Here is a 22,273-nt window from a genome sequence, read left to right on the forward strand (position 1 = left end):
ACGTACGCCGCCATTTGAGGATCCGTGTACTGGTACTCTTTGGATACCTGGTGGACTACCAGCTGGGAGTCTCCCTTGACCAGGAGGCGACGAATCCTGAGACCCACCACGGCCCGGAGGCCAGCGACGAGACCTTCATATTCCGCCATGTTGTTGGATGCGCGGAACTACAGCTGCACGACGTACCAGAGTTCTTCACCCGTTGGGGAGGTAAGAACCACTCCAACCCCCGCGCCTTTCAGCGAGAGGGACCGTCGAAGTGCATGATCCAGTACCCGGGCGCATCGTGCCCGGGATATGCAGAAATCTCTTCTGGGACGACCTCGGGGACAGGTGTCCACTCTGCCACGAAGTCAGAGAGTGCCTGGCTTTTGATCGCCTGGCGACTGACAAAGTGCAGGTCGAACTCCGCCAGCTCTACCGCCCACTTGACTACACGCCCAGTGCCTTCTCGGTTCCGGAGGATGGGTCCCAGTGTGTACGTGGTAACCACCGAGACCTTGTGCGCTTGGAAGTAGTGGCGCAGCTTCCGGGAAGCGATGAGTACGGCGTAGAGCAGCTTCTGAGCCTGGGGGTACCTTGTTTTGGCCTCCCGGAGGACTTCACTGACGAAGTACACCGGTCGTTGTACCCGGCGGGCCCGAACGGCGGCCTCACCCGAGGGGCTGTCGCAGCCCCCAGGCTCGGCGGTGTGGTCGGGGCTGACCGGGTGCTCGGGCTCTACTCCCTGGTCGGGAAGAGCCGAGTGCTCGGGCTCGACCCCCTGCTCAGGGGGAGCCAAGAACTCGGGCTCGACCCCCTGCTCGGGGGGAGTCGAGAGCTCGTGTGAGTGCCCCGGGGCGGCCGGGAGCTGGGACCCAGCACCTGGCCCCGCGCACTCATCGCGCTCCACCACCAGCACCATGCTTACAACCTGAGGAGTGGTCGATACGTAGAGTAGTAGTGGCTCGCCTTCGGATGGGGCCACCAGCACGGGCTGTAAGGTGAGGTACTTCTTCAGATCGTGGAAGGCCTGCTCGGCCTCCGGTGTCCAGTCAAAGCGACCGGTCTTCTTCAGAAGCTTGAAGAGTGGGAGCCCCCGCTCCCCAAGTTTGGAGATGAAGCGCCCAAGGGCCGCCATGCAGCCGGCGAGACGCTGAACCTCCTTGAGTCGAGCCGGGGGTCGCATCTGCTCGATGGCCCGGATCTTCTCCGGATTGGCCTCGATTCCTCGGCTGGAAATTAAGAAACCGAGGAGCTTGCCTGCGGGTACCCCAAAGACACACTTCTCGGGGTTGAGCTTTAGGCGGGTAGTGTGGAGACTGTTGAAAGTCTTGGCAAGGTCGTCGAGCAGGGTGGTGCAATCTCGGGACTTGACCACGAGATCGTCGATGTAGGCCTCGACGTTGCGGCCAACTTGCGAATCAAGGGTGATGCGAATGGCGCGCTGGAAAGAAGACCAAGCATTGCACAAACCAAAAGGCATTGACATGTAACAATAAGTCCCCACTGAGATGGTAAAAGCAGTTTTTTCTTCATCCTCTACGGCCATGCGAATCTGGTGATATCCAGAGTTTGCATCTAAAAAACACAAAAGATCACATCCCGCGGTTGCATCTACAATCTAATCTATGCAGGGCAAGGGAAAAGGATCTTTTGGGCAAGCTTTATTTAGGTCGGTGTAGTCTACGCACATGCGGAGCTTGCCGTTGGCCTTCGGGATGATAACTGGATTCGCCAGCCACTCGGGATGGAGGACTTCTCGGATAAATCCGGCGTCAAGGAGCTTGCTAACCTGCTCCCGGATGAACTCCTGGCGCTCAGGCGCCTACCACCGGACCTTCTGCTTCACCGGGCGTGCGTCCGATCGCACAGCCAAGTGGTGCTCAATCACCTCCCTAGGGATCCCGGGCATGTCGGACGGTTGCCACGCAAACACGTCGGCGTTAGCCCGGAGGAAGGTGACGAGCGCGCTTTCCTATTTGCCATCCAGGTCACCGCCGATGCGGACGACCTGGGAGGCGCCTTCGCCCACCACGACCTCCTTCGTAGGAACAGAGGCATCGGCGGCGAGTCGGGGTTTGGATGAAGAGGGTCCCGGGCCCCCTGTGTAGCCTTCGACCTCGGCCTGGGTTGAGACCAAAGCCATGTACGACTGCTCGGCGCAGGAAACGGCGCCGCTGGAGTCGGTGGTCACGGAGATGGGGCCTGCTGGGCCCGGCATCTTGACCGTGAGATACGCGTAGTGCGCAGTCACCATGAATTTGGTGAGCGCCGGACGCCCGAGGATGGCGTTGTAGGGGAGGGGGAGCTCCGCGACGTCGAAGAGGACGTTTTTCGTGCGGAAGTTGTCCCGACTCCCGAAGGTTACGGGTAGCTCGACTTGCCCGAGGGGCAGGGAGTGCCCGGGTGTCACTCCGCAGAATGGAAGCGACAGCTTTAGGCGCCTGGAGGACACCTGCAGCTTTTCGAAGGCCTCCTTGGAGAGGAGGTTGAGGCCTGCGCCCCTATCGATCAGCACTCTGCCGACCTTGACATTACAGATGGTGGGGGACACTACCAAAGGTAGTCGCCCCACGCCTGCAGTACTGGAGGGGTGGTCGGCTATACTGAACGTGATCGGAGCGTCTGACCACCTCAGGGGCCTGGCGGCCTCTTCGCTCGGGGTTGCCGAGCATACCTCGCGCCGCATGGTCTTGATGCCACGCCGCGAGGAAGACGTGTAAGCGCCTCCGTCGATGAAGGCGACGGTATGCTCGGGTTCCTGGAAGCCGAGCTCGGTGTTGCCGGGGGCGGCCTCAGCGTCGCCTCCACCGCGGGACTCGTCGCGCTCCTGCTGGCGCTGCTCGACGAGGCCTTTGACTGTACGACACTCTGTGAAATCGTGCCATCTGGTCTGGTGGATGGGGCACCATTTGCCTGGCTCGGGCCCCACGGGAGCGGGGGCCCTCGCTGGAGCAGGAGCCCGGGCGGGTGCCAGGGCTCTTGCGGGTGCTGGCGCCCTTGCAGGCGCCGGGGCCCTCGCGGGAGCCGGAGCCCTAGGAGGGGCCCTGGCCGGGGCCCTCGCGGGCGTGGGCCGTCTGTCGACGGCCGCCCGACGTTCTTGCCGGCAGTCAGGCTCTTGGGCCGGCCTATAGGCGGGGCCCTGGGCCGGTTCGATAGGAGCGGCCTCGCGCTTTCTTATCTTTTTTTTCCCGCCTGTCGGACCGGGCAGCCACAGAGCGGCCCGGCGTGCCCGCCCAGTCTTGTTCGCCTGCCACAGCAGCGCAGCAGACAGAATGCCTCGGGCCTCGCAATGCTATCCCGAGGAGCGCCGGATAGCGCGGGATGGGACTCGTGCATTAAATGTCTCCACGCCCTTCTGCCAGAATATGGCAGGAACTGACACCGAGCATGGCGGGAGCAGTTGGTGGTGACAGGCCACACACGCTCTTAAATGAGGCATCAGGCCTTTCACTGGCTGACACCTCATCGCTGGACCCCTGTGGGGGCCACTGACGGGGGGCTTCCTGGGTCGTCAGGGACCCGAGTGCTCGGTGGTCACTGTTCACCTCCCCGAGCACTCTCTCCTGAGAACGCCCTTTTTCTTGGTCCTCGGAGAACTGAGTGCTCGGGGGCCACTGTTCATAGCCCGAGCACTCTCTCCCAGACTTGACTGTACGGATCCTCGGGGAACCGAGTGCTCAGGGGCCGCTGCTCGCAGCCCCGAGCACTCTCTCCTGGAACTACCTTCCTTGAGTCCTCGGGGTACTCGGGTGCCTGGGGGGCCATTGCTCGCAGCCCCGGGCACACCCCTCCCGGTACTCGGTTCTCCTAGTTGTCGGGGGACTTGGGTGCTCGGGGGTCACTGTTCACCTCCCCGAGCACTCTCTTCCCGGTCACTTAGTCTTCGCAGATCATCGGGGAACCCGGGTACTCGGGAGCCACTGACTGTGGCCCCGAGCGCCCTCTCCTGGGACTTAGTCTTTTTTACCTTGCGGAGATGACCTCCGCGGGAGGGCGCCACGTGGCGGATTGCTGGCCTGACCTCGGGATTCGGGGACCTCTGGTTCCTGATTCACCGACAACTTTGTACATTCTCATCTAAGCGAATATTAGCTTCCGACTTAGTTGCTTCCTTAAAAACACTTCTGACAGGCACATCTGCAACAATACTATGCACACTCTTATCTTTGTGAATATTAGTTTCCGACTCCATTGCTTCCATCATAACGCTTCTGACGGGCACATCTACAATAGCAGTTTGCACATTCGTTTCTGGTTTTATTGCTCCCAACTTAGCCTCATCATTCTCTTTAGCAGTTTGGTCAGACAAGGTATTACCAGCAATCACAGGTGTCTTCACAACAAATCCATCATTTGCTTGGACCTGCTCCTGTCCTGGTTTTGTTGCCCCTAAAACTGCCGCTGAAGCAGGGCATTTGAACACTGATGGTTTGGTTTTCTCATCTTGAACCCCAACTCCCATGGCCCTTGCGTCACCTCCTGCTTTCATTTGGCTTCTTATATCTTTTGCTTTCACTTGCCTGATAGGAATAGTAGGGGTAACCAATATGCCATGGCTAAGTGCAGCAGGAGGAGAGGTTTTCTCCCTCTTCTTCCTCTTGATAGAAGAATTGCCACTCCCATCTTCATCCTTTTTCCTGCTCCTTTTTGATACACAGTTGCCTTGTTTCAACACCGCATGTGAATCAGAAACCATACCCGTAGCAATGTCTACACTGACTCTTCCAAAGGCGCGCACTGATTGACATTCACGTGCCTTGTAGGACTTATAGTCATCACCCTTCGTGAATGCTGAGTTTCTAAACAAACCGAGAAATCTTTCTGCAGCCTTTGAAAAATGGCTCTTATGGACATCCTTCCCCCCGGACCAACAACAAGACCTCTTCCACAACAATTCTATCGGGCAACACATTACTATCATCTTCAGCGGTATTGGGCACCGATTCCTTTGGCAAATCAAGCGCCTTTCCGGGGAGCGTCATCACACCCAAGTTGGTGTACGGTGGTGATAGGTACTTGCTCTTCTTACGCTCTCGCTTCCTGGACGTTCCTGGCCCAGTGGTGCTATCATTATTGTCCTCATCCTCCCCTGCATCCAGCTCGTCCATGAGGGAGGCGGCGCTGCGCTTCTTCTGCATGGGTGTCTCTTGTGACCTCTTCAATGCCTTGTGCTCGTCCTCGGTAAGCTGATCATCAAAATCTCTATCTTCGTCGGCGGGCACATCAAGATCGATCTTGTCCACGAGGTCCTCCAGCGGGCGCCGTGGGTAGTGTCCCGCCCCATCTAGACCCCATCCCTCCCCGAACGCGCGAACCCAGCTCTTGAGCCTGGCGCGGTCCATCAAGGCGACAAGGAAGACGCCCAGCGCGGCCTCACGGAGCGCTGCGAGGAACTCCGAGGGCACAAGGTTGGCGACCCCGACGACGCCGCCGTCGGTCACGTGCAGCGGAGGTGGGACGCAGCCGCAGGTGAGTGCGGCCCACAGGAGAGCGACGGCGTTCGCGTGGGCATCCTCGACAGCGGCGAGGAAGACGCGCGCGGTGCTTCCCCAGGCCATGCCATCGACGTCGGGGTCGGCTAAGCGCCGAACCTGGGCGGGGCCGGCTGGCGCGCCGGGGTCGCCGAAGTAGGAGACGCTGGCGTGCTGGGAGGCGGCGTCACGGGGGCAGGCGGCGAGCAGGCGCGCGGACCACCAGCAGCAGCGGTGGCCCTTGGGCTTGGCCCAGATGAGCTCCCCGGCGGCTAGGGTTTAGGGCGCGTTCGCGTCCGCACCTGCACTCGCACCAGCACAAGGGCTAAGGATTTTGCACTGCATCGGTGTGACGAATGGGATGTGATGCGGCGCGAGCGGTGTGGTGGTGACAAATTTGGGATTTTACCACTCTTGTCATGGCGCTCGCTAAAATGCCGTCAGTCAACACAACTTTTTCCCTCAATTTTTTTTTCTTTTTCAGCTAAAATTAGACCTAGATTGACGAATTTGCCCTTGGCCGAACAGGCCCACAAGGTCGTTCCTTTTTCAGCTAAAATCAAAGTCTTTATAATCTAAATCTCGTGCCCAGCTCAAGACTGATTTGCTCTTGCCTACTGTAGCCTCTTATGCTTGAGTTTTTAATTCCTGAATGGTTGTTAGGAGCATACAGGAACACGAAAACATAGTGACTGAAACAAGGTGACTATGTATTTTGGCCGGGGCGAATTCGTCAATCCAGGTTTGATTTCAGCTGAAAAAGAAAAGAAATTGAGGGAAAAAATGTATAGGGGCATTGTAACGAGGTGGGTATAGGTGAGAATGTTATTTTAATAAAGTCATGTTTCCAAGTGGTATTTTAGCGATCGCCAACAATAAGAGTGGTAAAATTCCAAATTTTCCGACCGATTAGAGATGGGAGGATGGGTGGGGGTGCGAATCTAAGCCACTGAATGGAGAAAGGAATCATAGGCAGCTGGCTTAGAGCCCGCGCGCAGGCAAGGTGCGAGAATCGGCTCCTTTAATTTTGCTAAACTATAATACTGTAATTTTATTCCTATTGAGATATGTTAGATTGAAAACCGGTGGTCCAGAATCAGTGTTATAGTACCACTATCGCATCTGTGCTATAGTAAAAATAAGTACAATATTGATTTCTACAGTACTAGTGCTGCAATAATTCACTGTAAAATTACTGTTTATATCCTCACAAAACATTGTTCCTTTGCTTAGCAAAGTCAGAAGAGCCGATTCCAGGTGTGGGCGGTTGGCTCGACTGGCACTAATGAGGCAGTCATGGACTGACCCGCACTAATGAGGTAATCATGTACTTGAGAGAGAGAGAGGGGGGTGAAAGGAAAACGAAGATGCGCTTGATTTGGCTGGGAATCTTGTAGATGTCAGGCAGGCGCAGCGGTGAAAAATCTGACCCATGGGCGCGCACGAGCGAGCGGGTCCAGATGAGCGCGCGTGACGGTCCACGAGCTCAAGTCATGTGTAATATTTTTCTTAAAATTTTGAGCAAAAACTTTTTTCTCAAAAGTCTTTAGCCTACTTTTTTTACATTTTCTGCTATTCTCTTTCTATATCTCTCCCCACACTAGAAGTGTGAATTACTATAAAATAGTGGTAATACCAGGTATGTTGTGCAAACTAGACTGGCTAACAAGTTATTGTGGCTAAAACAAAATTTAAATTTACAAGCTTTGTTTGTGGGAAAAGAAAACTCACAGTTGTAGTGAGATGAACCTTTAGAGTGGAAATTAACACTTCGGAGCGAGAGAGTTTGGTCGTCCTAGTTATATTTTAATGTGCCTCTTTAAAATTTAGAAGTTGCATTCAGATGATGATTTTCAGATAGGGTTAAGGAAGGGGTTGATTTAAGGTTCCTTTCGAGTTAGATCTAGAAGAGATTATAGAGAGGGAGGCCGGCCCAGTAGAGAAGGCGAGGGCTAAGAGGAAAGACGACGAGGATGCCACTAGCCGCTGGAGACATATGATAGCCGGTGGGCCAATGCCAGAGCAAGGGAGGCAAGGACATTGGGTTAGCGTAGCGGTGGGTGACGGTAGCGTCGTCGAAGACGGGTGGAGAAGGGCAGGACGGGGGAGCGAGCGACACAGTCGATGAGGAGAAGAATAACAGTGTGCATATGAGAGGAGGAAGAAAGAATCGTGTCCTTCCGATTGAAATCTGATGGCTCACGAGTGTCGTTGGAAAAACGGCCATTTTCAGGGGATACAAATGTTGGCGCCAGCATTGAAAAGAAAGCAGATGACTTTATGCTAGAGGAAAGAAAGTGGGGCCAACGTTGACAGATATTCCAAATGTTGGCGCCAAGTCAATCGAAGCCGTGCAGAGAGAGACGAGGACGAGAACGTCCTAAAGGAAGGAACCGAACAGATCATACCACCAGATCATCTCGCTGCCGGGGGAAAGGTAAACCCAATCAATACACGATGAGACGCAAACCGAAAGCGCAGGCAGAATCAGATGCCAAACGCAACGCCTCGAGAGTTCAGAATCAGTTTTCGCACCACCGGCTCCTGAATGAAACCCCTTCCGTGATTATAAATGCAGAGAAAGAGAGCGCGCATTGCAATCTGCAACGGCGCCCCTGCCACCAGCCAACCAAGATCTCCGTGAACGTAAGCAAGCTCTCATCTCCTTGATCAAATCTGTTAGCGCATCGACAGGATTCAGGCATGGGTGACGACCAACAGCCGCAGGCGCAGTGGTACTGGTTCCCGTACTGGACCAGCCCCCAGCAGCAGCCGCCGCCTGCTCATCGGCCGGCCCTCCGCCCGCAGCTGTCGAGGAGGGACTCACGCCCGACGTCGCCGCCCGTAGCTCCTTCGCCCTCACGGCGGCCGCATCACCCTCAGCCGACGACGGCATCCAGAGGTGCTGGTGCTGGTGCCGCTTCTCCTCAGGCTCCGCCGCAGCCGATTCCGCTGTCCAGCAGGCCGTCCCCGTCCCGCGCGGCGCCGCTCGCGCCCAACACTAGTGCAGCACCGGCACCGGCACCAGTTGTCAAAGAGCCCAAGCCGCCGCTCAAGCCAGCCACCCCCACTCCTCATCATCCTACTGCGCAAGAAGTTCCTAAGCAAAAAGACATCATCGTCTCAACGGAGAAAACCATCCATGAGCCGCCTGCAGACTCCAAGCCACACGGCAAGGTCGTAGAGAAAGAAAAAGAGAAGGACAAGGAGAAAGAGAAGGACAAGAAGAAGGATAAAGAGAAGAAAGAAAAGGACAAGGACAAGAAGGATAAAGAGAAAGAGGAGCACAAGGAGAAGAAAGAGAAGGAAAAGGAAGAGAAAGAAGAGATCAAAAGCAAAGAGGTAGTGTTCCTGCACAACGACTCCAAGGTCGAGGAGTCGGCTAAGAAGAAGATGCCAAGTAGCCACGGCGGCGGCGAGCACGGCAAGCTGCACAAGGAGCTCAAGGCGGGCGTCGCCGACATGGTGCACAAGCTCGGCGCCACGTCGTCCAGCGGCCGCGAGCGCCCCGCCGCAGCGGCGGGGGCGACCGTCATCACGCTGGCCGGCGAGAACAAGGGTGCGTCCATGAAGATAGACAGCAGCGCCAAGGCGGACAGTAAGGCGGACGCGGCGGGCAAGGAGCGCCGTGGCCACAAGCTTGACGCGGCCGAGAGAGAGGAGGCGGCCGGGGCCAAGGGGCTGACGGCGTACGTCAACAGCAACGTGCAGGTCATCAACAACTCGCTGCTGCTGCAAACCTCCTGCAGCGGCGGCGACCCAGGGGTGCACCTGAAGCTGTCCACCGAGTCCAAGAAGAAGAGGGACGGCGAGGCCACCGGAGGCAAGAGTGGCTCTGCTGCTGCTGCTGCACCAAAGAAATGAGCTCCATCCATCGCCGGCGCATGGCTATCAGCGCGACTAATTAGCCAAATCATTCATCGATGTCCATGCAAACAGAGTGTTAAAGTCTGGTTAGCACCGATCATTATATATGCTCTGTGTACATGGATCTGAGCTCGTAATAATACGTGCTGAATCTGATCGGATTCTAGTCTGAAAACTTGATAATATGTAAAAGTGAACAATAGGAAACTAATGGCCCAAATCTATGTGCAAATGGTCTGAATGTCTGATCGCCTGACAACTTCTTTTTTTGTTGAGGGATGATCGCCTAGCAACTTGTGACTTGTGGTGTCAACTTGGAACCAAATGGGACTCGCCATGGAGAATCTCTAATATATTAATGGGAGTTTGGTCCTGCGTCTTGCTCCCACCCAGCGTAGGACGCCTTCGACGGTTCGTCCATCTACGCGCATAACCGCCAAAGAGCTGGGGGAAAACCGGCGACGCACGCCCCCACGATCTCCTCAACAAAATTCTGCATTCCCCTCGTCCCCTGCCAATCGAGCACCCAGCGCTCTCCGCGGTCGACCTTGTCGCCGTCGATGGCATAAGCATGGCGCGGCGGCAGCTCAGGCGTGGACAACGGAGGCGACGTCTAGATGGCCGATGAGGGCGACAACCGCGAGGACGACCGCCTCTCAGTCTGCGTCACCGGCGGCCCCCAGTCTCCCCGGAAACAGAACCGGCTCCACCCTGCGAACCTCAACTTAAACCGTCATCGTCGCAGCGAACAAGCGCAAGGACGTCAACCGTCCAAGTGCGTTTGCTCCGTTGCCGTCGGTCCGTGCCCTGGCCCCCGTGCCCCCTGCAGCCCGAGCTTGGCCTCCCGCGCGCGCGTTCTACGTCAGCCTCTTCCATCCGCGCGTGCTAGTGCGCTTGCCGCGGCCCGTCGCTTCCCGAGTCCCGAACCCTTCGAAGCCACTGGCAGTCGACAGAAGGCACGGGGTCCGGATGAGGAGCACAGCGTGCGGCCGATGGCTGCGACTGGCCAAGTTGCTGCCGCACCGCATGCACAGCTGAAAACGGACGGGAATCGGTCGGCAAAACCCTAACCGTTTTTATTTTCATACTTTCTCTAAAAACAAAAAAGCTAAAAATAGGTACGAATTCAAGGATGTCTAAATAAAAAAAAATGAGCCGATCCGAACGAAAACACATCGGTATTAATCGAAAATCGATAATTCAAACCGGGAATGCTAATCCGTAAAATTATAACTTCAAGCATTGACACAACACATAATTAATATATTACATAATGATATAAGTCTCAACTGAAAAACAACTAATATTTCGTAATTCGATTATTTGACGTAACATACAGTCACACAAAATCTAGGGTTAGAGGTGACGCAGGTGCAAGAACTTGAACGATATTGGTAGGTCGACAACCAACTGAGATTAGGCTATTGGGGTCTGGGTCAAGTTTGGGATATTTGGGCGCTGGCTTGGCTTGGCTTGTGAGCTACATTGCGATTTGTAAAATTTGATATTAATTGGAAAAATATGAATTTCACGATTAAAAATAGGATGCCGATAATACGATCAGGAAAATAATAAAACCGTTTTTGTCCCATTTACGCATAAGTCCCAAAAATCCAAAAATAATTAAAAAAATATACAGATCAAAAACCTGATAAGATTTATCCTATCTGATTTCGTCCGTTTTCATCCATATGTACAGCAGATATTGTATACATATTCCATAGAATATGTGTAAGTCCTCTACTAATGCTTGCATACTGTTCAGATCAATCATTTCACACTACTATAAAACCAAAATCCATATAAAAAACCAAAATCACAATTGGTTCAAGATCGACCGTCACAATCGATTTCCAAAAACCACATATGAAAACAATTATCCTAATCAATTTTGTTGATATGCATGACCGTTTAGAGGCCTGGGGACGCTCGGGTTGAAGAATTTGGAAATGCGTGGGAAAAGGTGTCAACCTCACATCCAGCTCTCCTAGCGACTGAGCGGCGTATAACTACGAGTCTTTTTGCATCCATATGCAAGAGTCTTTTTTACAGCTTTAACTCTAAGATCTTTACTGTATCTAGAATTTATATGATAGGATAAAATATTTTAAATTTTATTTTTAGTTTAAAATAAAAATTAGGTGCTCAAACTAAATACCCCTAATCCACCTATAACTCTAGATTCAAGATTCTTTAGAGCTAGATTAAATCGGGTTTAAGAAATTTTGGACCAAGATATGACAAACAGAGTCTAAGTACTTTTCCACTATGTGTACTTTGTGATTTGCTCCTTCTCAATTAAGATTGAATATCGTGCACGAGCAGGCTTTGTACTAGGCATATGCTGAATGTGTCAATTAGCTTTACTGTTCTTCATTCATGGTGCACTCCTCCTGCCCTGAATGCACTGAACCTCCATTTGGTGTGCATTGGACCATAAAGATTATTTTTATTATTATTTGTAAACAATATTATGCTTCAAACGATTTTCAAAATGAATAACTGGTTTGCAAGATAAATACATTTGAAGTTTTTTTAAAAAGAGCTGCAAAATCCTATCCCACCAACCCAGCTAGGCCGAGGGCGCGCTGACATGTCACCGTACTGTTTTTTGCAACGGATAGTCGACAGAATTTGCTATGGCACTGGTGCTAGGACGAGTAATTTTTTTATATGTAAATACATGAGTCTAGATTTGTAATTTTTAAAAATAAATAAATATATTTAAAATTTTGATTTAAAGAATAAAAAATAAAAAATTCTAGCATTGGTCATGATTCAAACCACGTGACAATTGTTATGGCGCGCATAGTTTTTTTTATAGAACACATTTTGGATGTTAATATTTGCATAATTATATGCTCATTTCAAAATTCGGTAAGAATAGGTTACCGTCGTCTATTAGATAGGTGATAATAAAGTGTCGTTCATCTAAATGATGATATCTTGTGAGGCCTACGGTACAACCTCCTACAATTAAATATAGCGACTTATCTGACTGTCACGTCAGGGTGTCACCTATTGGATGTGCGACACCTTGCTATCGACTATCCGACGGGTGAGACCTTCGTCGATGTGCCCTTTGTGGACCCACCGAAAAGGTGTCATACGTTGACGGGCGACACTTTTCAGTATAAAAACCGCACCGCACGCTCGGCCTGACGTCACCGGTCATTTGCTTCATTTCCAGCGGAATGAAGAGGGAGGGCACTAAAAGGGACGAAGAGAGGGGAGAGAGGAGAGGAGAGGGGTGGAGAGGGAGGAAGAAGAAGCGGCGAAGGCCTGCCGGAAAAAAGGTATTTTTTTTGCTTAGTTTTTTTTTTCAAACCTAATAGTATAGCTACCAGTGGTAGTTTTGACATGGGTTAAAGGTTAGATCTAGCATTTAGGCGTATGTTAGAATATAGATCTAAGTTTAGAACTAGGGTTAGAATGTAGATCTAAGTTAGTTTAGCAATTAGATGTAGTCTGTAATCATACGGTAGCAATTAGATGTAGTATTTAGATATATGTTTGCAATTAGATATAGAATTTAGATATAGTTTAGATAGAACTTAGCTAATAGATGTAGGATTTAGAGGTTTTATATGTAGCTACATAGGGATCTTTTTTTGCAATATAGAGTAAATGTTGGACCATGTTTTTAATCAATGTTGCAATATGGTAGATATAAGTTTATATTTTTTTTTCTCTGTCGAAATAATGGTAGGGTTTTATGTCGATGATTGACAGGTATATCAAATAAGTGACAGTTTAAGATTTTTTATGAGGACAGTGAAATATTTTATGTTTCGAAAGGGTTAATGCTGTTGGTTTTTGAGTCAATGGATAAGAATAGTTTTAGACATATACAGAAGAGTGTCGGACATTTGTACGACTGGTTGATGCGGAGTTTCAAAATAGACCCTGAGGTTCAAAAGATGATCATTAGCATTTTGGGCAATCGTATGAGAGATGGTGTGTACTGGAAGGTGTACCCACACAGGAAAAATCAAATTTGGAGGAGGTTATTGTAGTATGTAGTGGAAAGATGTTGGCCACCTAAATTGCTTGTGCAATGGAAGGATAAGGAGCGAGTTGGGAAGGTGCAGGGTGAGGGTATGAGGAGGAAGATGGTAATGAGGAAGAGTGTGATGAGGAGGAGGGTAATGTGAATGGCGTCTGTCGGTGATCTGGGAATCAAGGGTTCCCGAGTCCCGAGACCAGGACAGCACGATGCCACGTGGCGCCATCTCCCCAAGGACCCGAGAAGAGCTAGTACCGGGAGGGGTGCTCGGGGCCATGAACAGTTGTCCTCCGAGTACCCGGAGTTCCCCGAGGACCCGAGAAGAGCCAGTACCGGGAGGGGTGCTCGGGGCCATGAACAGTTGGCCCCTGAGTACCCGGAGTTCCCCGAGGACCTGAGAAGAGCCAATACTGGGAGGGGTGCTCGTGGCCATGAACAGTTGGCCCTCGAATACCTGGAGTTCCCCGAGGACCCGAGAAGAGACAAATCCGGGAGAGGGTGCTCGGGGCCATGAACAGTTGGTCCCCGAGTACCCAAAGTTCCCCGAGGATCTGAGAAGCCCCTTGCCGGTGGACCCCACGAGGGCTTCATGGTGAGGTGTCAATCGGTGGGAGACCCGATGCCGTATTTAAGAGGGAGCGTGGCCGGTCACATCCAACCACTCCCTCCCACGCCTGTTATACTGAGTACGTCAGTCCCTGCCACCTCCTGGCAGGAAGGCGTGGGGACATTTAATGCGATGGGTCCCATCGCATGTCACCCTGCGGGGCCTATAAAGGAAACGGCTTGAAGATATCATCGTCGGGCTCGAGGCGTATCGCCTGCCTCCCTGCCGTGTCAGATCTGCTCTGACCGAACGGGCATGCGGGGCTGTTCAGCGGCTGCCCGGTGGGCCCCCCTGCACCTGCTAAAGTTGGACGTAATGGGCGATGGGATCGGCTGAAGGGCGCATTTTCAACCCCTGTAACATCAAACTATAGCCCCATAATGGTTCCTTTCCATTTATAGCATCCGGGGACCCGTGCCCCCGTTCTGGACACGCCGAGCCTCCCCCGGTAGGATAAAAGGGGGGAGCACTTCGTAGAAAGAAAAGCTCTTTGAGAGGTCAAAGTCAAGCCAAGCTGAGGTTCAACAAGCGAGAAGCAAGACCGAAGCTCAAGACTTAGACAAAAAACCTTGTAACACAGAGATCCAGAGAAAGGCATTCCAAGAGCATTAATAGCACATCAGACACACAGGAGTAGGGTATTACGCTCTGTGCGGCCCAAACCTATCTAAAATCCCCTGAGCATTTACTCTTACTAGCCGACGATCATCCGTCCCCCCTAGATTTCATATATTCGTATTAAATCCTCGTATGAGGTAGATCCAGAATCAGTCCCCCGACCGAATCTCAAAGGGGTCCCTCAGGATCCCTGTCGGAGGATGAACTCCACAAGCGGTGATCCGGAGGGACCCTCTTTGAGATTCGGCCGGGAGGATGATTCTGAATCTACCTTGTACGTGAAATGAATGAGAGTAAATGGATGCAGGTGGGATGGATGATCAGATGCTAGTTTAAATAAATACTCAGGGGATTTTAGACAAGTTCAGACCGCACGGAGCGTAATACCCTACTCCTGTGTGTATGCTATAAATGCTCAGGGAATGCCTCTCTGAGGATCTCTTGTGTTACAAGGGTTTTTGTCTAAGTCTAGAGCTTCGTGCTTCTTGTTCTTCGTCAGCTTGTCTCGGTCCTGAAGAACTTGTCCTGCCTCTGTCGACCTCTGAGACCTCTCCTGCCGTCGGGATGCACCGCCTCCTTTTATACCGTCGGGGGGGGGGGGGGGGACTTGGCGTGCCCAGAAAGGAGGGTGCGAGTTCCGAGGCGCCATAAATGGAAAGCAACCATCATGGGCTGCAGCTTGACGTTACCGGGGGGTTGAAAACGCGCCCCCGTCCGATCCTGTCGTCATCATCCCATTTTTCAACGGGTGCAGCGGGGAGGGCCCACCGGGCAGCCACCGAGCAACCCCGCGTGCCCGCCCGGTCAGAGCGAGCCTGACACAGCAGGGCGGCAGGCAATATGCCTCGAGCCCTGCGACGATATCCCGAGGCGCGCCGGATGACGCGCGATGGGACCCGCCGCATTAAATGTCCCCACGCCTCCATGCCAGTCGGTGGCAGGGACTGACAGTAGGCATGGGGGGAGTGGTTGGAAGTGACAGGCCACGCTCTCACTTAAATGCAGCATCGGGCCTCTCACCAATTGACACCTCACCGCTGAGTCCTTGTGGGGTCCACCGGTAAGGGGCTCCTCAAGTCCTTGAGGAACTCTGGGTGCTCGGGTACTACTGTTCATAGCCCCAAGCACTCTCTCCCGGATATGAATTTTCTTGGTCCTTGGGGAACTCGGGCCCTCAGGGACCACTATTTATGGCCCCGAGTGCCCTCTCTTGGAACTGTATTTGCTCGGGTCATCGGGGAACTTGGGTGCTCGGGGACCACTGTTCATGGCCCCGAGCGCTCTCTCCCGGAACTTGTACTTCTCGGGTCCTCGGGGAACTCGTGTCCTCGGGGACCACTGTTCATGGCCCCGAGCACCCTCTCCCGGAACTTGGTCTTCTCGGACCTCGGGGAGAAGTCCCCGAGGGAAGGCGCCACGTGGCACTCTGCTATCCTGGCCTCGGGACTCGGGGACCCCCGGTTCCCATGTCATCGACAATCCCCGCTTGCGGTGTTCATCCACCGACAGCGTCCGATTCTTTCCTCAAGTAATTTACCAGATACTACATCTGTTGGGGTCGAAGTGCCTATGTGCTAGTGTGGAGACCTTTGTAGGGTGATAAAATCCTCTGAGTTCTTTGACACCTACAGAAGGAGATTCTTCATGTGCTGGAACTACGAGTGCGATCCACCTCAGGGAAGCACCAAATATTGACAACTGCCGCCAGGTAAACACTTCTAACCAAACTACTCCAAATACAACTTAGATTTACCACTGAACATTTTAGTCTTTGTTGCAATCTCTGTCACTACTATATGACTTCTTACAGTGGCTGGATACTGAGCAGTCGCAAACAGATGTGTTCCTCCTATACACTCAGTATCGCACCACTTGGAGACGCTTCAATAAAATGGAAGCTAACGAGAAGAGGGAGGCTACGCGCAAACGCATTCAGGAGGAGCAGCAGAAGATGAGAGAGGAGCATAACCACATGATAGCGGAGGCCCGTGAGGAGGAGAGGGAGAAAAAGTGCGAGAGGGCACGGCATGTGTGTGACAAGACCGGAAGGAACGAGTAAGAGAAAGTACCCATGTTGTACTCAGCAGACTAGATTTTGTTATCATGCTTACATTTCCCAAAACATGTTAGATTTAGAAACAGTATATGAATATGTTAGAATGATCGTGTAACGTACATGCCACTGTATATGTCGCAACTTTGATTAAAATCAATATGTTCAATATTCCTTTTTTTGTGAATTTTGTGTATCCAAAATATATTAAAAACATCGAATGGCAATGGACATATCGACAACAAAAAATAGTTGCGCAAAGGCGACGCTTATTTTTCCACAAGCCAAAGCGACAGCAGTTTCAAACACTAATTCAGCAAGATGTCACCTAATACGTAATATACTAAAAAAATGTTCAAACCACCTAAAAAAGTATATATACCACTTGTATGATCTTATATACCCACATGCTATATGTATATACCATTTATCACATGAGATACTCTTTATGTTATGATATATGTATGTGAGAGTACTATAAATATATATATTCCACACACCTGTGGGTATGCAGGCCCAGTGCCATAGTATTTTTTTTTGGAAGAAGTCCATATTGAACTATTGCTCGAATCTGTTTTCCCCCTCGAACCGTAAAACTAGATATCCCACCTCCTTCAACTATTCAAACCAGTGCAATTTACCTCATTAACTGGTTTTGATGGTAATTTCTTCCTACGTGACGCTGATGTGGCAGTGGGATCCACATATTAGATGACATCTCATCATCTTGTTCCTCCCTCTTCTCTATCCCCATCTTCTGCCTATGTGTGTGGCCACGCGCCCGCGACAATGTTGCCCTATGAGCGTGTGGTGCATGCTGGCTATCTTAGAGCGATCACACCCTGGGGACAGGAGCTCGGTCTGAGAGGTGACGCCGAGGTTGCTGGAGCCGAATGAGCAGAAGGATGACGATAAGGAGGAGGAGGTTGCTTCGTCGCCGGAGTAGGACTTGACACAGCTGGGGATGTAGTCACTGAGCATGTTCACAACATCGCGGTAGCGCTGAAGCGCGAGGAGCGTGTACGCCCAGAGCTCTAGCGTCGCCTCCACCTGTGGTGACATGTCCAGCACCGTGATGGCTAGCACGAGCGCCTTCGTCGTCGCATCATCCCCTCCCTCCACATCATCACTCCCGACCACGCGTCCGACCACAACTGCCAACCACTGTGCTCATGGGCGGGTGAGAGGGCGTCGGGCGGGAGTGGCTGGAGATAGAAGAAGATGATGGACGTCCGGCGATGCTCGAGCTCAGTCGGGCAAACCATGGTGACTCGGGCTTCGATATTTTACACACAGAGAAAGAGGAGGGAGAGAGGAAGGAGATGAGCAGCTCTGATTGGGCTATAAGGCTCGAGAACATGGTGAGTGGCGGCGCCATGGGTGTTCGGCTGTCAAAGAGGGGAGAAAAGACCGGGGCATCTTGGGTCAATTAAGCTTGGCTGAAGCAGTTAAAGGCTAGGGTGACACTGGTCCCGTGCTTGGATTAGGTTCAGAGGCTACCCATTGGTCTGGTGATGGAGCTTTGTGGCCGGAATAGAGGCGACACGGTGGCAGTGCATCTTGATGCACGAGGACTTGAATTAGGGACTCGACTGGCTAGCAGTGACGCCCTAGATGGTGTAGATGGAGGGGATTGGAGCAAGGTCTTACCGTTGGCGAGAAATTGGAGAAGGCGACAGAGGCAGCTTAGATTGGGCATTTCGGCCTCGGCGTGAATCGAGGTCGGGGGAGTGGCAAAATGGAACCAGAGGAGTGCGGCGGTCATGGTGGTGTGCTCGAATCAAGCAATAGAGCTTCAAGGAGTGATGATGGCTGTTACCGAAGCTCAGGAAGAAAGGGGGAGTGACGGCAGAGGGAGCGAGGGCTGGCATGTGGTTGGAAGCAAGGGCGCGTGGTCGTGAGGGTGGTCCGGAGCGTGCCATCTAACTGGAATATCTACACGTATAAGAACTCATGCTACGTGTCATCTGACATGCGGGTTCCACCGCCACATTAGCGCCCCGTAAGACGAAATCATTATCAAAATCAGTTAAGGAGATATATTACACCAGTTTGAATAGTTAGAGAAGGTGCGATATATGATTTTACATTCGAGGAGGAAAAACAGATTCGAGTAATAATTGAGCGAGATAATATGAACTTTTTTTTCTTTATCTTTTTTTCCCCATTAGTGGCGACCCATAGGCCAGGCCTGTATCGGCCCATCAGGTCACAAGCCACGGAACCCAACAAGCTCGGCCTTCTTCTCATCACCTCGTTGATCTCCCCGCCGCCATCTCCGATAGGGTTTTCCGCACCGAGCTGGCGCCGCCTCCCGCTGATCAGTGGAGCGGGGCGTGAGCAGAGGAGAGAGGCGGCCCGCCCCTTGGCCTTCTCCTCCCCGTCCTAAAACCGTAACCCTAACTCCACCCACGAAGCTCAGCTCTCTGGCCGGCGGCGGGGGCGATGAGGGCGATAACCGGCGCCGTCGTCTCCTCCAAGCCCTGCTCCCTTGCCAAGGCCGCCCGCATCCTTGCCCTCTTCGCCGACTCTGCCGCCTCCCACCTACCCTCCTCCGACTGCGCCACCTACCTCCGCACGGCCGCCGACGCCACCACCCACCACCACCTCTTCCGCCGCGACCTCCGCTCCAGTTACCAGCATGGCGCCAACAACCTCGATGCCCACGACTACGAGGTCCTGGAGAGCGAGAGAAAGAACCAAGACGGGGGGAGGAATAGGGACACGGCGGTTCCCGCTGGTGGTACCCACGATTCCGCCGCGGAAACGGAACTAGAGATTGCTTCCGGTGAGAAGAAGATCAAGAAGAGGAAGAAGAGGAAGAAGAAAGAGGATCCTCACGAGGATATACCTGTTCCTGGCGTCGCCTCGCACAGTACCGCATCACATTGGAATAAGGAAATCGTCAGCGATGTGAAGCAGGAGGCTGGTTTAGTGGCGGAAGAAGAATTGGGGAGTGAAAAGAAGAAGGGTAAGAAGAAAAAGGAGAAGGATCATGTAAAACTGGAAGAGGACGTGGTGGATGTGAAGGAGGCGAAGGGACAAATAGTAAATAATGGTGCGGCGGAACAAGGAATCGCCGTTGGGGAGAAGAAAAGGAAGAAAAAGAGGTATGCAGAAGAGGAAGGGGACACAAAAGATGTGAAGGAGAAGAATGAAAAAATGGTCACTGATGGTGATCTGGACAATGATAAGAAGAGGAAAAAGAAGAGGGGGAGGGGTGACCATGATGATAATGGTCAAGAGCAAGCAGAGCATACAAAGAAGAAGCAAAGGAAGCAATCCTGAGATTAGGTTTAGGAGAATCCTTACCGATTGCCTGATTGGAGATTTATGGGATTTTGTGCGCGGTGAGGTTGTTCTTGAAAGCTGTATTTTAGGCTTCATTTGTTAGCAAGGTTGGGTTCTTTTGATCACTCTGCTAGACTTCACAGTTTTGTTCTGTAACGACCAATTCATATGCTATGGCCATGCTATTCTAGCAATGAAATTTCAATTTTTATGTTACCTGAAATGTTCTCAGTTACAGATTATTATGGGTTACTGTTGTGGATTGTATCTAAAGAAAACATTTTACAATAGTTGTAGACGAAATTTAACAGGCTTATGAGAATTTGACGGTCCATTGTTATTGATCGAGTGGCTCAAGTTTATAGTTGGATCCGCTAAAATTAAGGAGCTAATTGATGCCAGATTACCTGAAGAAAAACACTCTATCAGATTACCTGGATTCAATGATCATTGTTCTGCCAGTTTCTGATGCCTACTCAATTTTCTGTGATATTTTTCTTTGTTATCTTTCTGTCCTAATTTTTCATTATTAGGGCCGGAGGTCTTGCTTCAGGGTATTCAAGCCCTATATGACCTGTGATATTCGAAAAAGATTGCACTACATCCTGCATGTGTAGGCAGGTTTGAGACGGTTTTGGCTGACTCAATGGGTTTGTAAAAATCTGGCTTCAAAAACAAAAGTTGGGTGATTACCCAATGTGTAGGCATGTATTCGCTACTTGCAAATATTTTTTGTGATTATTCTACTATGTTTTCTTTTTCTTGTGTTCTGTGACAAATTGTATCTCATATTTGTTTGATGCTTACTATGTGATTCTTTACATGCACCGCTTAATGCTTGGATTCTTGAGCGAATATCGGTGTATATGTTTGACATTATTGACCTGTTAATGATTTGGGGGTTCTGCAGGTGGCAAGTAGCATGCGAAGGCGTTGATTTGCGAGCTGCCATGTATGGATAAACATTGGGGAGGAGCTCTCTTGCGTGGTAAGGGGTTTTGTTTGGCTGGCAGCATTGGGATTGCACAGATTTTAAGCATCAAATATATTTTTTTGGTAAGGGATAAATTAGCATGCGGTTGCTAGATTTTTGCTATCCTTTAGTAGCTAGGAGATTGTATGAAATGCTCTTTTTTTACATAAGCATTTGACTGTGAGCGACCATCTTATATAGTCATCTTAGGAGTAGTCTTGATGCATTCTCAGGTGACAAACTATGCTGTGGGTAGCCGGCGCCCGGCGCCACATACGGCCATCTGACCCTGCGAGACGGGGATGGACGCTGGTTGGGCATCATCGACGGCGGCGACGACAGCTCCTCCTACTCCGATGCCTCCGTGTTCGTGTCGTGGCGGCTGACGGTTCACCAGCGTCGTGATCATGGCTAAGCAGTAAGGACCATGATGCCTTCTGCCTCTGGTCGTCGGTGCTGACAGAGTGCTTGATGGTATCTGTGACTCGACAGGGCCGGGGCGGCGGCGGCAGCTGGCAGAAGGGTATCGGCTAGGGATGTACCTCTCGCCGTGGACCGTCGTGTACAATGTGCATTACATGGGCCAGACGACGGAACTGCTCACCAGGTATGCTAATTAGTTCATTGTTGGGTTCGAATTGAAGGACCGTTGTATTGGTCATTTAGTGGTTCTTGCGGGTGAAGTGCCCAGTTAGGGTGCAGGTGGTGTAAAGGTTCGACTTGATGCGGTTATGAGTGGAAACAAAAAATGTAGCCTTTTGCTTGTTCGGTTGCAAAAATTGTAGTAGTTTCCTTGCTTGATGAGTTCTTCAATCTGGGAGTCACCACTCATTAGTGGTTAATTATGGTGCCACATGCTAAGAAAATACTTCATTTTTGTTTGTTTCGTTGGCTAAAGTCGTTGTGCTTTACCATTTGATACGTGATATTTAGTTTTTTTTTTCGCTTGAAATTCAGGACTGATCGCAGCCGGTCGATTGGCGTTTGAATAGCACAACTGAATAGCACTGAAGCTAGCTATCCGATTAAGAATTCGCTGCAGACGGGCATTGGTTAAAGAAGGCCACGTGCACAGTTGAAGAAACTCGAACCCCGTTGCAATTGGATCAGCAAACCAAGACGTGTAATCTAGTCCAGATTTGCCTTGCATATGGGGTGTGTTAATCCAGATTTGGACCGCTAATCTTCAGGCCTCTGGGAAACCAGATATAAGTATGAACTAAACGACACCCTTGTTTCCAACGATTGTCCCAGAGCAAATAGGCTCAAGTTAGGCTCACATGAGAAAAAATTTTGATGTTCGATATTCAAATGACAGGTAAGATAGTTCGTTTTCAGGAGATGAAAACATTTTGCGTTGAAAGTTTGCCCTTCTCCTGTTTGATACACAAACAATCGCCTA

General features: G+C 51.3%; 2 protein-coding genes across 7 annotated transcripts; both read left to right on the forward strand.

The window, feature by feature from the left end:
• The first annotated feature begins 7,956 nt into the window (after nt 1–7,956).
• Nucleotides 7,957–9,541, forward strand: LOC133887518 (uncharacterized). The gene has a single exon (XM_062327500.1). It carries the CDS (start codon nt 8,160–8,162, stop codon nt 9,318–9,320), a length of 1,161 nt encoding a protein of 386 aa, XP_062183484.1. The 5' UTR covers nt 7,957–8,159; the 3' UTR covers nt 9,321–9,541.
• Nucleotides 9,542–18,815: 9,274 nt separating this feature from the next.
• LOC133908457 (H/ACA ribonucleoprotein complex subunit 4-like) lies at nt 18,816–22,226 on the forward strand. 6 transcript variants are annotated; one of them, XM_062350504.1, is made up of 5 exons: nt 18,816–20,005; nt 20,809–20,886; nt 21,105–21,289; nt 21,364–21,478; nt 21,829–22,226. In XM_062350504.1, exon 1 carries the CDS (start codon nt 19,053–19,055, stop codon nt 19,893–19,895), a length of 843 nt encoding a protein of 280 aa, XP_062206488.1. In that variant the 5' UTR covers nt 18,816–19,052; the 3' UTR covers nt 19,896–20,005; nt 20,809–20,886; nt 21,105–21,289; nt 21,364–21,478; nt 21,829–22,226. The 6 variants fall into 6 exon arrangements, with proteins under 6 accessions (XP_062206488.1, XP_062206480.1, XP_062206505.1 ...); XM_062350496.1 differs by having other exon boundaries at nt 21,105–21,478; XM_062350521.1 differs by having other exon boundaries at nt 21,128–21,478.
• The last annotated feature ends 47 nt before the right edge of the window (nt 22,227–22,273 follow it).

The sequence above is a fragment of the Phragmites australis genome, chromosome 1 (genome assembly GCF_958298935.1).
Source record: "Phragmites australis chromosome 1, lpPhrAust1.1, whole genome shotgun sequence".
Taxonomy (NCBI): domain Eukaryota; kingdom Viridiplantae; phylum Streptophyta; class Magnoliopsida; order Poales; family Poaceae; genus Phragmites; species Phragmites australis.

Excerpts from the sequence above, each read along its gene's own strand:
- LOC133887518 (XM_062327500.1), top strand. The coding sequence starts at position 8,160 with ATGGGTGACGACCAACAGCCGCAGGCGCAGTGGTACTGGTTCCCGTAC.
- LOC133908457 (XM_062350496.1), top strand. The coding sequence starts at position 19,053 with ATGAGGGCGATAACCGGCGCCGTCGTCTCCTCCAAGCCCTGCTCCCTT.